The 12,816-nt window shown below is 32.9% G+C and overlaps 1 protein-coding gene across 1 annotated transcript in view; it reads left to right on the top strand.

Annotated features, from left to right (window-relative positions):
• The window catches only part of LOC130902104 (protein expanded), an 81,335-nt gene that overhangs the window by 65,525 nt on the left and 2,994 nt on the right, over positions 1-12,816 (top strand). The window contains exons 3-4 of the mRNA XM_057813941.1: positions 9,251-9,713; positions 11,872-12,530. Coding sequence (XP_057669924.1) covers positions 9,251-9,713; positions 11,872-12,530 — 1,122 coding nt within the window. The remainder of the gene's footprint in view (positions 1-9,250; positions 9,714-11,871; positions 12,531-12,816) is intronic.

The raw sequence follows: 12,816 nt of genomic DNA on the forward strand, positions 1-12,816 counted from the left end.
TTATGAATTTCAAAGTTCCCATAAATCGGCTTGAATTCTGCTTAACTTTTATATAGATGGTGACAGAATTGTAGGTATTGGAGTTCAACTAATTTATATTCCTTAGTTGGAAGTCATATCCAAATTCTCCAGAAATTAAATGTTGTAAAACAACATTGATCCAATTATTACCAAAATTATTAGAGACGCTAATGGCCTTTTGAAGCTGTTTTTTCCAGAAGATAGTGCACCACTACATTTCGATCTACAGGTTAGTTTCTGAATAATATCTTTCCCGGTTGATGGATTTGAGAAGACCCGTGGAGTGACTAGATCATTTAAAATCTGAGAGCAAACTGAATCTATAAAAGATTCTCGTTGATAAATTGCTGGAGAATTCCGACGCCAAATGTAACCAGAAAGGACCGAAATGTACGAGTATGGTCCCAGGAGTACCTGGACCAAAAAAGAACACAAAAATTTTGGAAAAAAATATATTTATTTTATAACGTAACCTCTATTTAGCTCCAAACAATTTTCTAAGCGATGTTCAATAAATTCGATACCCTTTTTATAATAAGAATTGTCAAGCTTCTCAAAAAAATCATGAACTGCCGACATCACCTCTTCATTGTTGGAAAATCTATGAAAACCAAGATATTTTTTCAAGACTGGGAACAAAAAATAATCCGAGGTTATACCTGGCGAATAGGGTGCATTTCAAACTTTAACTCATTAATTTTGACCATTGCAATAACGGATGTGTGAGCTGGTGTATTGTCTTGATGAAACAACACTTTCTTCTTAATATTCGCCATTAATAGTTTTTCCTTCTTTAAGATAGTCAATGAAAATTATCACACGCGCATCCAAAAAAACCGACTCCAAGACCTTGCCTACAGATGGAACGGTCTTTTCCTTCTTTGGAGTCGTTTCTCTTTTTTCCGTCTATTGTTTTGATTGTTCTTTGGTTTCCTGTATGAAGTGATGGACCCACGTTTCATCTATGTTTTTGAAACGGCACAAAAATTTATTTCTGTGAAACTTAGCGATGCTTGTCTTCGCAGGTCGTACGGTCTCGTTTAAACTCTGTTACCCAATACTTTACTGTTGAAACGAAGAAGTAGTCTCACTCAAAGTAGAATCTAATTCAGCTTTTATATGGGTTTGGCTAATGCCCTCAAATAAAAGTATTATATCAGATAACGATGAATAATTTTTTCCAAGTTTACATATTCACTGAAAACGTTCACTATTAATAGCTGCCAAATAAATATGCATATGCTGTATAGATTGCGTACTTTCTAATACAGTGGTATTTTTCAAGCCACTACCGCCATCTCTAGGTCAGACCAGGTACTATTGAGACCATCCTCGTATTCGAAAAGAGATTATATCATTGAATAGAAACAAACGGAGATCCATTTGAACAATAAATATAATAATTTAGATTATATCCTTCGTTTGTCGTGTTTTTAATCCATAATTTGAACCAGTTACTGCCACATACCCATTAATAAACCTAATAAAAAATTATAAAGTTCAAGAACTTATAAAAAACCCCATCTACAATTCAAATTTTTTAGTAGAATAATCAAATGTGTCTCTCTTAATATGAAGATCGATATACCAGAACCATAAAGTTATATAGGGTGGGTAGTTTGCGTGTATAGACACTTTCTGCAATTAAAATAATCTTATATCCAAAATGATTTAACAGCTATTTTAGGGGATTTCTGTTTTTGGTATGTTTTTCCTAGTTTTTGTTTCTAGTTATCATATTCCTTCTATTTGTTGATTTTGCTGAACCTGCCATTTAGCTATTAGAGGTTTTATATATTTTTGTATTTTGGTTTTTCGTTTTTATATAATTCTAATTATTTGAATAAAATTATAAGTTGTAATAAACCATACCTATCTAATTTTAATACAGTTCCAACTAAAATTGTTGATCCAGAAACCGGTACTTCAGTATAATCTTCAAGTAATTATAAATATGAATAATAGGAATTTTAACACAAATTCCCTCGATAAATATTGAATTGAGTTCAATTAGAAGAAGTAGAAGAAGAGGGTACTGAAAAGGCGTGGAATATACAAAAGTCGAAAAGTTACTCGCTGAATTTTTACTTAGCTACCACAATTTGAATCGAGAAAAACGCTAATCAATGACACGCTTTTTGAGAAAAGTAATTCAATATTTACCGTTGCATATAGTAATGGAACCGATTAAAAGTTCTTTTCAAAATGATGTATAATAATTTAAAGAATATAAAAGAACAAAAGGAAAAAGTAGAGCTGAATGCAAAATACACCAGATACTAACGAAAATAATGATCTAGTATCCATTACGGAACGCATTGTGATTTCTCCATATCTAAAAGCTACACATCACCCGACAATGAAAATGAATGAAATGAAAGTATGAAACTGTGTTTGTCATAATGTATTGTAAGGATAAAAATAATATCAAAGGGTTCAGGATAATCATTAATCCCAATTATGCTGCCCATTCGTTGGACACTATTATTTGTTCACTGGTTTAGTACATTTTATATTAACATTTTGGTAAATCATATTATTTTTTAAAGGAAATTGAAAAAGATTCTTCGGATTAATTCGATCAAGTTATAAATTATGTATTAATTTGATTAACATAGTTTAGTGCATTCATATTGAATAAAATTTAAAAGTTTATTTCGTGTAAACGAGTTCGCTGTAATAATCATTATAATTTCGGTGGATCCAATATAATGGTTCGTTAACTAATCCATTTTAAATTCGAAAAAATAGATTCCTAAGTTTTTGAATTCTGAACTAATGTCCTCTAAATCACGCTAACGGGCAAGTTCAGTGATAAAATTGTCAAACATATAGATGTAATAGTAGTATTTAGGTATCTAACTACGATCTGTGAAAAAGACATAATAAAAAAGTTTGTTTTTGAACTATAATAAACAAAAAACTCCAAGAATTTCAACAATTTCTCTGTGCAATATAGTAAAAGAAATTTGGAAAAATATAGTGTTTTCGATGTTTGTTACTATTTGCAAACTTACTATCTAAGATACTCTACTAAAAGATCTGATAACTTCATATCAATAATTGCTTTTAATTTTTGTTGTTAATTGCTAATTACATTTATTTGCCAAATCTGTTATAATTGTAGGTCTGTAATGTAGGTTGGTTATTGAAATAACTATTCCTTTTTTTAACATTATTTGTTTCAACGACATTCACTTATTTGTCAAATTCAAATCATTATAACGACTTTTTAAAATACAATAATCAATCTATATTCTGTTCACTACTTCGTTTAGGGTCTCTTGCTTATCAATTAACAACTGCATATTTGTCGGCCTTCACAAAGCTCATAGAATTATAATATCAATCTGTTTGTTGGGTTAAGTGATAATAAGGACGATTTATAATATTTTATATTTGTTTGTCGTACTTTTTAAGTTAAGCAAATCTATTTATTTGAAATTTATCGCCTTTTCCTTGTGACTCTTTGGGTCCTATTATCTTTGAATATTTTATCTATTATAAATTTCATTTCAAAATGATAATATCGCGCCAACATTCATCGAAAATGCTGTACAGGAATATTTTTACAAATACATTGATTTTTCAATTCAATTTCTGCGGTTATAAAAATATTAAATATAGACGTCTCCGATATACTGCAAATCAAAATACAATCCTTTCAATTGTTCGAATACTTTTGTGTCTACAATTGTTGAATAGGTATAGATAATTTATTAATAGAAATACATTCTTCAGATATTTCTCATCATTCAACATACTTTCCATTTTTATGTGTATAAACCATTTCTAATATTCAAGAAATATGTATCAACAGTATCATAATTATTACTGGAACTGTGTAATAAGTGATAATATATATTTTTTAATATTTCAGACTACTGAAATCTTTCTCTAATATATTAATTTCATATTCAAAAACAATTTGAACGTTTAAACAGCCATTTCCAGCCTTTGATGAATTACTACTCTTAGGAAATCAGAACCAAAGAAATAAAACTTACACGTTTGCATATTTTTGTCCTAATTTGAGATTTTTTTAAATAATAATAATCTTCCAAGAAAGGAAATATGTAATAGTGGTATTATGAAATATACCGCGTCAGTCATACTGCGAAGAACAGAGTAAACAAATTTCAATTCTTATAATGCAATTATAACATCTTCGTGGTAGTAGAACCAGCACATAGCTAAATTGCAGAATGTTAAAGAATCTTGGCTCAAAAAATCAACGATTTGTGTTGTTGACTACACCATCAGCAATTGATAAAAGTCTCGAGTATGCAATGTTATTGACTCGGGGGGGCATGACGATGGCGTACTGACGTGGCGGCTGGTCGGAATGCGGTTCGACGCTGCTGCATTCCTCTATTTTACCAGCCTCCTTCGATTTAAGATCGACGCTTTGTTGCCGATTTTCTATTTTTTATTTAATACACCAGAAAATATAGCCAAATATAAGATTTTATTGAATTTTAATAATGCATATATCTAAGGAAGACTAAAATGTGCTCAAAGATGACTTAATTTTGTTAACTAAGGATTAAGGAAACAATAATAATACTATGTGAATAAGAAATTTAATGAAATTAAAAACCATTCGATAATGTCAACTGAGAAAATAAGGGATTATGAAAAAAAGGATTATCTGCCAGAGTAACGTGTAAAATCCATTTCGAGAATTAGAGAAAGGAGAAAGATGAAAAGTTGAAATGGGAAGTAATGTTCCACTATTAAAGTGCTGATAATATACTATTTTCTCTCTCGTTCCAGATACCTCGTTGAGGTTGCGCATGCTTGAGAATGCGCAGAATCGACCTGGAACCTCGGAGGATAGAAAAAGCGTTATTATTCTGTCTTTCTTAGTCGGAACAGCTTCCACTTGTAGAAACTGTCCATATAGAAGTATTACATATATGGCTTGTTATTAGAGAGCTTTAAAGTTGTTGCCATATCTGATAAAGCTAAATGATTTCAAGAATAATTAAAACAATAGAGACAACATATTGTTAGTACTTCTATCAAAGAAACAGTTCGGAGACTGATTGATATAAATATGATATTAGAAGCAGTGTGAAGTAAAATTAAGTATATGAAAAATAAGTAGATTTCATAAATGTATTTTGTGGTATGTGCGATAGAGTAAATATTCATAAATTTAGTATGTTCGAGGTTACTGAAGTCGTTTCTTGAAAATGTTTGAATGAATGAGTTGTACGGTGATATGAATAAACATTGTGTAATATGTTAATAGTATAGCATAGTATATTTGAAAATGGCAGTTTTTTTTTGTAATCGATTAGATTAGAAGTATTTTCCTACAAAGCAGATCGTAGTTATAATGAGCTTTGTTGTTCTTTCTCCTGCTGCATTCTCACTGTGAATGAATACACAGAAATATGAGTACTAACAAATAACAAATTTCAGCTGTTTCAACTATCATCCAAACGTAAAAATTGCAACTTCAAATTGCGAGCTACCTTATGTTCTAATATAAACTGTTAGTATTTAAAATCTAATGTGAGAAATTATTGACAAGGTGGCAACGTTGAATCGATTGTAAACTTTTAAGAATCAAGTCGCCACGTAGAGAAACGCATTTACTGAATCCACGCTTACTGGAGTCTGTCAGCTTGGAGCCAAAATTGCGGGAAATGGAATTTTAATGTATTTTTTAATTTAAATTTTACACAGGTGTGGGGCTAAAATCTACAGGAATGTGGACCCTCCAGGTCATTTAAAATTTCGAATGAAATGCAGAGCTGGAACATTTAAATACTTTTACCTGAAGGTAGATTTTGTGGACTAGTTTTGTATACTTTCTGAAGGTCTATTCGTTAAAAAATGTATTAATTAGTTCAATTTATTCAGTGATGTAGTATTAAAAGGGGATTAAGATATGAGATACATGTAAGTAGTAATAATATTGTATTAGTTGGTGTAAGTTAAAAACATGTTGTCACTTATATAATGTATATTTGCAATGTTGAAACTAAAATTAGGTGTATATAGAAAAACACGGAAAACAAAATTTGTTTGCTACCCAAAATAAGAGAAAAATCAACAAGGTAAAAACTTGTTTCATAGTTTACGTAAAATAGAACGACAAATATTATTTTTACAAAATTTTTTGAGGTGTCTCAAAAGATCAAACGATTATTAGATTGAAATAGATTTTTTTTAAATAACACATCAGGTCTTATGCCTACGAATAATTTCAAAATAGTGTCACTATTTTTCAGTTGTTTCAGATAATAATACAGTGCGTAATAAGAGTTAGGTCAACATGAATCTATGAAAGTTTGAATTAACATATTGCCTATTTTTGTAGTTTTCTTTCTTTGAGTCCTACAATGCTCGCTATTGCCTCTAAGTTGATTGATTGGGACACTATTGAAAAGCTAATCTTTCCGCCTTCTGTGGTAAATCCTATTACCTTGTTGATGCTTGATTTTTGTTTTTTATTTTTCCTTTTATTATGGCCAAGTATGTATAATGCACTCTAGGTTTATTCCAACTTCCTAATCTGAACTGTTCTTGGAACGATTATTGTAAGCGTTTAAATGACTTTTTTGCGCGGTCTCCGGCTATACACTGTTTTTGTAACAGTACTTGTTATCAGGCAAGTATCGAAAAGACTGTCCCGTAAACGGTTCATGAACGATGCACAAGACGGTTGGAACACAAAACAGGATCGTTCGTCTAACGGTAACTGCCCTATTGGAACACGTAATCTCTATTGCGCAGACTCGTCACCGAACCAAGGACGGTTCTTTGACGGGTTGGAACGAACCTAATGTCAAATAGTGTGATTCATCATATACAATATTTTAACTGCATTCCAAGCTATTTAGATTTTCCTTCACCTGATCTTTTTAGTAAATCCTAGTGTATTTCCATAGGTAATTTTGTTTATATTTGTAGGAATATGTTGCTTTTGCTTGAAAAATTGAATTGCTCCTAGTACTTTTTTCAAGATTGATCAAATCACATGATATTATGAATATAACCCTAAATGACTCAATATAATATATATTATTATATAGATTCTCACAATACCGATTTCCTCACCCTTATAGTATTAGAAATGTGTTATAATTTCTATCTGTGGACATATACGCAGATGGACGTGCGACATGATCTGAGTTTGGAAATTTAGCAATACATAGTACATGCTATGTCGTAATTTCCATCACATTATGCCTGTTATTTGTAAGTAGAGACAATAAATGTGCGAAAACATCTTTTATAAGTACATTATCTTGACGACCTTGTCTCATGTCGTAGTTTCATTTTTATTACATACTTGAAATATTTTCAATTATTCAAAATTGCATTAATAAGAGAAGAGAAAAATTTAAAAACTAATAACTGTATTATACAACTGTTGTAAATTTTGAGTTTTAAACATTGAATAATAAATACTTTTCTAGATCAAAGATTTTAATTTTCTTCTTCCTTCTTGTATGGTAGGTTTAAAAAATGTTTCTTCTTAGGTTTCAGTCTCCTAGATCCAGATTGTTACACCATCTCTTTCTCGATCGACCAATACTCGCTTGTCATTCTGCTAATGTGACTATTCCATTCTTGTTTTCGTTTTAGTACCCAGTCAATAACATTTTCTATCTTGCACGAATTTCTTATATTTTCACTTCTTTTTCTGTCTAAAAGTGTTTTCCCTGTTATTTTCCTGAGTACTTTTATTTACGTTGTCTCTAGTAGTATTTTTGTCTTAGTTGTATCGGGTCTTGTCTCTGCTGTGTATGTCATTATAGGTCTAATTGTTGTTTTATATATTCTGCTTTTTGTTTCTTTTGTAAGATGTTTATTTTTCTAAATAGTGCTGTGGAGGTATCCTGCTACTTTATTTGTTTTGACGACCTGCTGTCGCACCTCATTCTCGACAACTTCATAGCTCGTTATGTCTATTCCTAAATATCTAAATTTTACTACCTGTTGTATTACATGACCTTCAATTTCTATTTTGCAGCATATAGGTCCTCGGATTCAGAGAACAGTATGGCATTTTGGCAAGTATTTTAGGTTGTGTGTCACCCATCTGGTACACTTTGCCCTGTCGTACTTTTTTTTATAACTTCGTCCATTGAATAAAAGGGGGCTTAATGAGTCATCTTGTTGATGCCACTATTTACAGGTACAGCATTTGTCAATTTGCTATTAATTCTGGCTAGGACCAGGTTATGGGAATAGATGTTCTCGATGGTCTGAACTATATTTATCGGGATTATATAGAAGGTGTATAACATTTTGAAGTTGAATGCGGTAAAACGCTTTCTGAAGTTTTATGAAACACAAATATGCTGGTTATATTCTATGGATTTCTCAACTACTTGTCTTAATATGAATATAGCGTCCACGCATGACCTTCCGGATCTAAAGCCTTGTTGTTCTTCCGACAAAGATGTAATTGCGTTAATTTTGTTTGTTATTACTTTTGTGACTAGTTTCAAAGTTAAGTGATGTGATTAGAGCTTAAGAAGACAACACACGTTACTAAATTCAATTTACTTAGTTTCAAAAAAATGATTTTGTACTGTATTTTTCGATTTCTGAGTTTCTGTAACTAACATGTATACAATATTGTTACGAACAAGTCCGCGATTAAGATCCTGGAACTGGTTGTAGTGGAATTTTCAAATTGGGCGAATGCCTGGCACGTCTGATATACCCGGAATTCATTTGATGTTTGTTTTTTATGTTTTTATCATAGTAGGCAATTTGTTTACATTGTTTCTTTTGAACTAATTCCTAGGAAGATTTTTTTATTTATTTATTTTGTTTCTTTATTTTCTAGGAGTGTAGTGTATAGTGTTTAAATAAGTTGAGAACGTAAGAGACAGTGTTTATAAATTCACCCCTCGAATAGAAAGAGTGTAAATAAATAAGAAAAATATTACATTATTGAATTGAATGTTTTTATAAAAACCCAGATTCGGTTAACACGGTTAACTTAGATACAATTTTCACTAGCCTGAGATATTTGCCTCAACCTCTTTTGGAACATAATCTTTTCTGTATTCAATAAATATATCCTTATTTTATTTTATATTTGAAATCACTACACCACATTTCTGGAGTCCATATTCTCAATATTTTAGTCAAAATAGGCAAATTGCTATTCTACTCAATTTTGCCAGAAATGTATGAATATGTGTTTCTTTTTTATTCGAAAATAGTTAATGAATTGTTGCATTGTTTATTATAGACGGAGAATACCTATTTGCTGAACCAGATAGCAAGCTTTCCAAATATGCTCCGAAGAGTTGGCGTTCCTCTCATAGCCACGGTCTCGATGCCAATGGTCGACCAGCCTTGGCTTTCTATTTTCGGGTCCAATTCTACGTCGACAGCCCCTTGTTGCTTCGAGATGAGACCACAAGACATCATTACTACCTTCAGTTGCGGCTCAACGCATCATCTGGAGCCGCAGGCGATCACGCCACCCATTTGGCAGGTCTCTCACTACAGGCTGATTTGGGAGATTACAGCGAAACTACGACATTTCGACCCGAAGACTACGTATCTCCGAATATGCGAGGTCCAGCGGCACTCAGAGTCATTGAGGCTGCACACAGAACGCACAGAGGGCTCTCAAAGAATGAGGCGAGGTCGAGATTCATAGCAGAAGCTTGTCAACTTCAAGAACCAGTCAATGCTCATGTATTCAGGTGAGATTTTATTAAAGTTAAGGTTATATGGTTCTTATACACTACAATAGTTGCTATTCTTTTTTAATTTTTCTTTCCAATTATACTACTTTGTTTTTTCTTAGTGCCACTTTTGCTCAGGTCTTTCAATAGGTTCATTCAAGTTACATACAATGTACCTTGTGTAGCTACGAAACGCAAAACCACAGTTTCGTTCACCTCAAGATTCTGTCTAGTTTTCTAACTGGGTTGTGAAGAAACATTTTATCATTTAGACCAGCGTTTCTCAAACTTTTTTGATGGCGAAGCCCCCCCTATATAGTCTAATCAAATATGACCGAGCCCCGTATGGTATTTAGTTGAAGAAATGTAAAAATAAGTAGTAGTAAAATTAAAATAATAAAACCAAGTTAAAAATGCATATTTTTATTTTTAGTGTGTATATAACAAGACTAATGTGATGAATGATATTGTATTTTATTTTTACAAATTTCTTTAATATTTGGCTTTATTGAAGATAGCTGTAACCTAATATCTGGTTCGGCATCCAAGCAGTTGCAGTACTTTCTTTCGGTAAAAATGTATGAAGAAAATTCTGTTTCGCAAAGGTATGTGCTTACAAATGGTAAAAGAACGGAAATCGCTTTTTTTGTCAACTCTGGATACTCCTCTTTAAGGCTGCACCAAAACTCTGCAACTGGTTGATTCTCCAACTTTAGTTTTAGTGAAGAATCGGAAGTCAATTCTATAAGTTTTTCGTATTCTTGAAAGCGTAAAGTTGGAGGCTTCTCATTTATAAGGAAAGTGTTTATCAATTAATCTGCTTTGTAAATCAAAAGGATGTTCCAAAAGAAAAGCGTGAACTTCAGCTCGTAACTCAAACAATCAAAGTAGTATTTCACCCTGAGATAGCCATCGAACTTCTGAGTGAAGTAGTAGAGAAGTATGAAGGCTTCCCATATCATCGCACAAGATTTTAAACAGTCTCATGTTTAACGGTCGAGACTTTATAAGTTTATTATTCGAACAGACTCTTCGACGACAGTTTTTAACTAGCATATTTTTAATGGCTAATGCCTGACGATGAATTATACAGTGACTACTGCTGCAATTTTTAGCTATATTTTTAATCCTTGAAACGGCACCGGCAGTTTTTCCAACCATAGCTTCTGCCTCATCAGTGCAAACATTAATACAGTTGTCCCATGAAATATATTTTTTAATAAAATACTTGTTAACCAGGTTAAAAATTTCAGCCCCAGTAGTGTTACTTTCTAACGCGTCACAAATTAAAAGATCCTCCTCTATAGAACGCTCGAACTCATACCATACAAATACAAGCAATACTACCAGCCCCGCTACATCAATGGACTCGTCCATTTGTAGAGCAAAATCACGACTTTTAAGACGGGAAAATAACTCCGTTTTCACAAAATCTGACAAGTCTCTAATACGGCGAGCCACTGTATCATTTGAAAGTGGAATCTTTGACACCTCTTTTCATCATACATACATTTCACCATTTCAATTGCACACGGCTTTATGAGCTTCTCTGGTTGGTCTTCTATGGCTTCACCAGCCATTGCAATTTTGTATGAAACAATATAGGATGCCTCAGTTGCATTTTCATTAACAGTCTGCGATGCGTGGCGCATGAATATTTTTGACTTTAATAATTGTTCTCACTTTCGTTCAAAAAAGTTCGATAAAATTTTATTACATAGAACACATTGAGGGCGATTGTCGTCTACTATATAATGATAAAGCCAGCGATTGACCCTTGTGATCGACAATTCTCGCAACCGCAACGCTATCAGGCGAACTGTTGTGGGGCGGCGACAGTTGGCATAACCACTGTTGTCACCTTAAATAAAATTTTTGATGGATTTTTTACACTTCACTGGTAGGAGCCACTTGCGGTGCCCTTCCGCATCATTCGCGGAGCACACTTTGAGAAACGCTGATGTAAACAAATAACGTAATAGGTTCTTTGAATATTACAACTGCGCTCATATACTCACATAAAAATTTTGATATTTTGGAACTCTGTTCTGTTAAGTATGAAACGGATTTTTTACAAGGTTAGACGTGACTATTTTGGATTATGACAACAAAAAATTCCAATGTTCACTTGCCAAGAGATAGAGTTGCTTTTTATTTACAATATTTCATTTTTTAGGTTGAAGGCTTCCAAATCGGAACCAGCTCCGGGTTCTTTATTATTAGCGGTGTGTCCTCGTGGATTGAAAGTATGCCCGGAAAACAATCCTCCCTCTATATTTTTATGGAGTAGTATAGGAAAATTGAGTTTCGAACGAAAGAAATTTGAGATACGTACTGGCCACGAAAAATTAACATTATATACTAGCAGCGACGAGAAAAGCCGATTACTTTTATCCTTATGCAAAGCTGCTCATCAGTTTAGTATGGCTGTGGCACCACGTTTAAATGAGGCAAAACGGGAGGAAGAAGAAAGACAAAGATGGGATTGCGATCAACGTGTATCGGTAATCAGCTCAACTTCGTCCAATACCACGTCAGGTATTGTAAGCGATCGAGTACATTCCGAAGACGAACTCGAAATTATGATTACTAGTCCACCAGCACCTTCTACAGAAAGTTTGGCTCTAGCGCACCTGCTGGACAGCGCGCCTGCTAGCAGTCGAACTTCTGCGGCGTCAGCTACTGCAGCATTGGCAACTCTTACTCTCAAAGAAGAAGAAGAAGAAGCAAAACCGACATTAAGTGAGAGTTCCACAAAAACCACAAGTGGAAAATGTGCAGGATCACAATGCAGTTCATCATGCAGTACTGTTGTCGTAACGCCTGTTCAAACAAGTAAGTATCTCATTTAATAGGATAGTTATCATGCATATAAGAGTTTTAGTTTTTCTATCGAAGTACCTCGTTCGCATATCAAGGTAGGAATTCTTGGATTTATTTTCTGTTTATTCAATTTGTGATCAAACAGTAAAACATCTAGCAGCTAAGTTAACTCATTGAAAAATTCAAAGATGACACTGCTTTAATGAAGTGTATGCTATGAATGAGTTATAAAAATAGAGCTCTATTTTTATGAGTGAGTTATAAATGGAGCTCAAGACATAAAAGATCTTTCATTGTA

The sequence above is a fragment of the Diorhabda carinulata genome, chromosome 1 (assembly GCF_026250575.1).
Source record: "Diorhabda carinulata isolate Delta chromosome 1, icDioCari1.1, whole genome shotgun sequence".
Taxonomy (NCBI): domain Eukaryota; kingdom Metazoa; phylum Arthropoda; class Insecta; order Coleoptera; family Chrysomelidae; genus Diorhabda; species Diorhabda carinulata.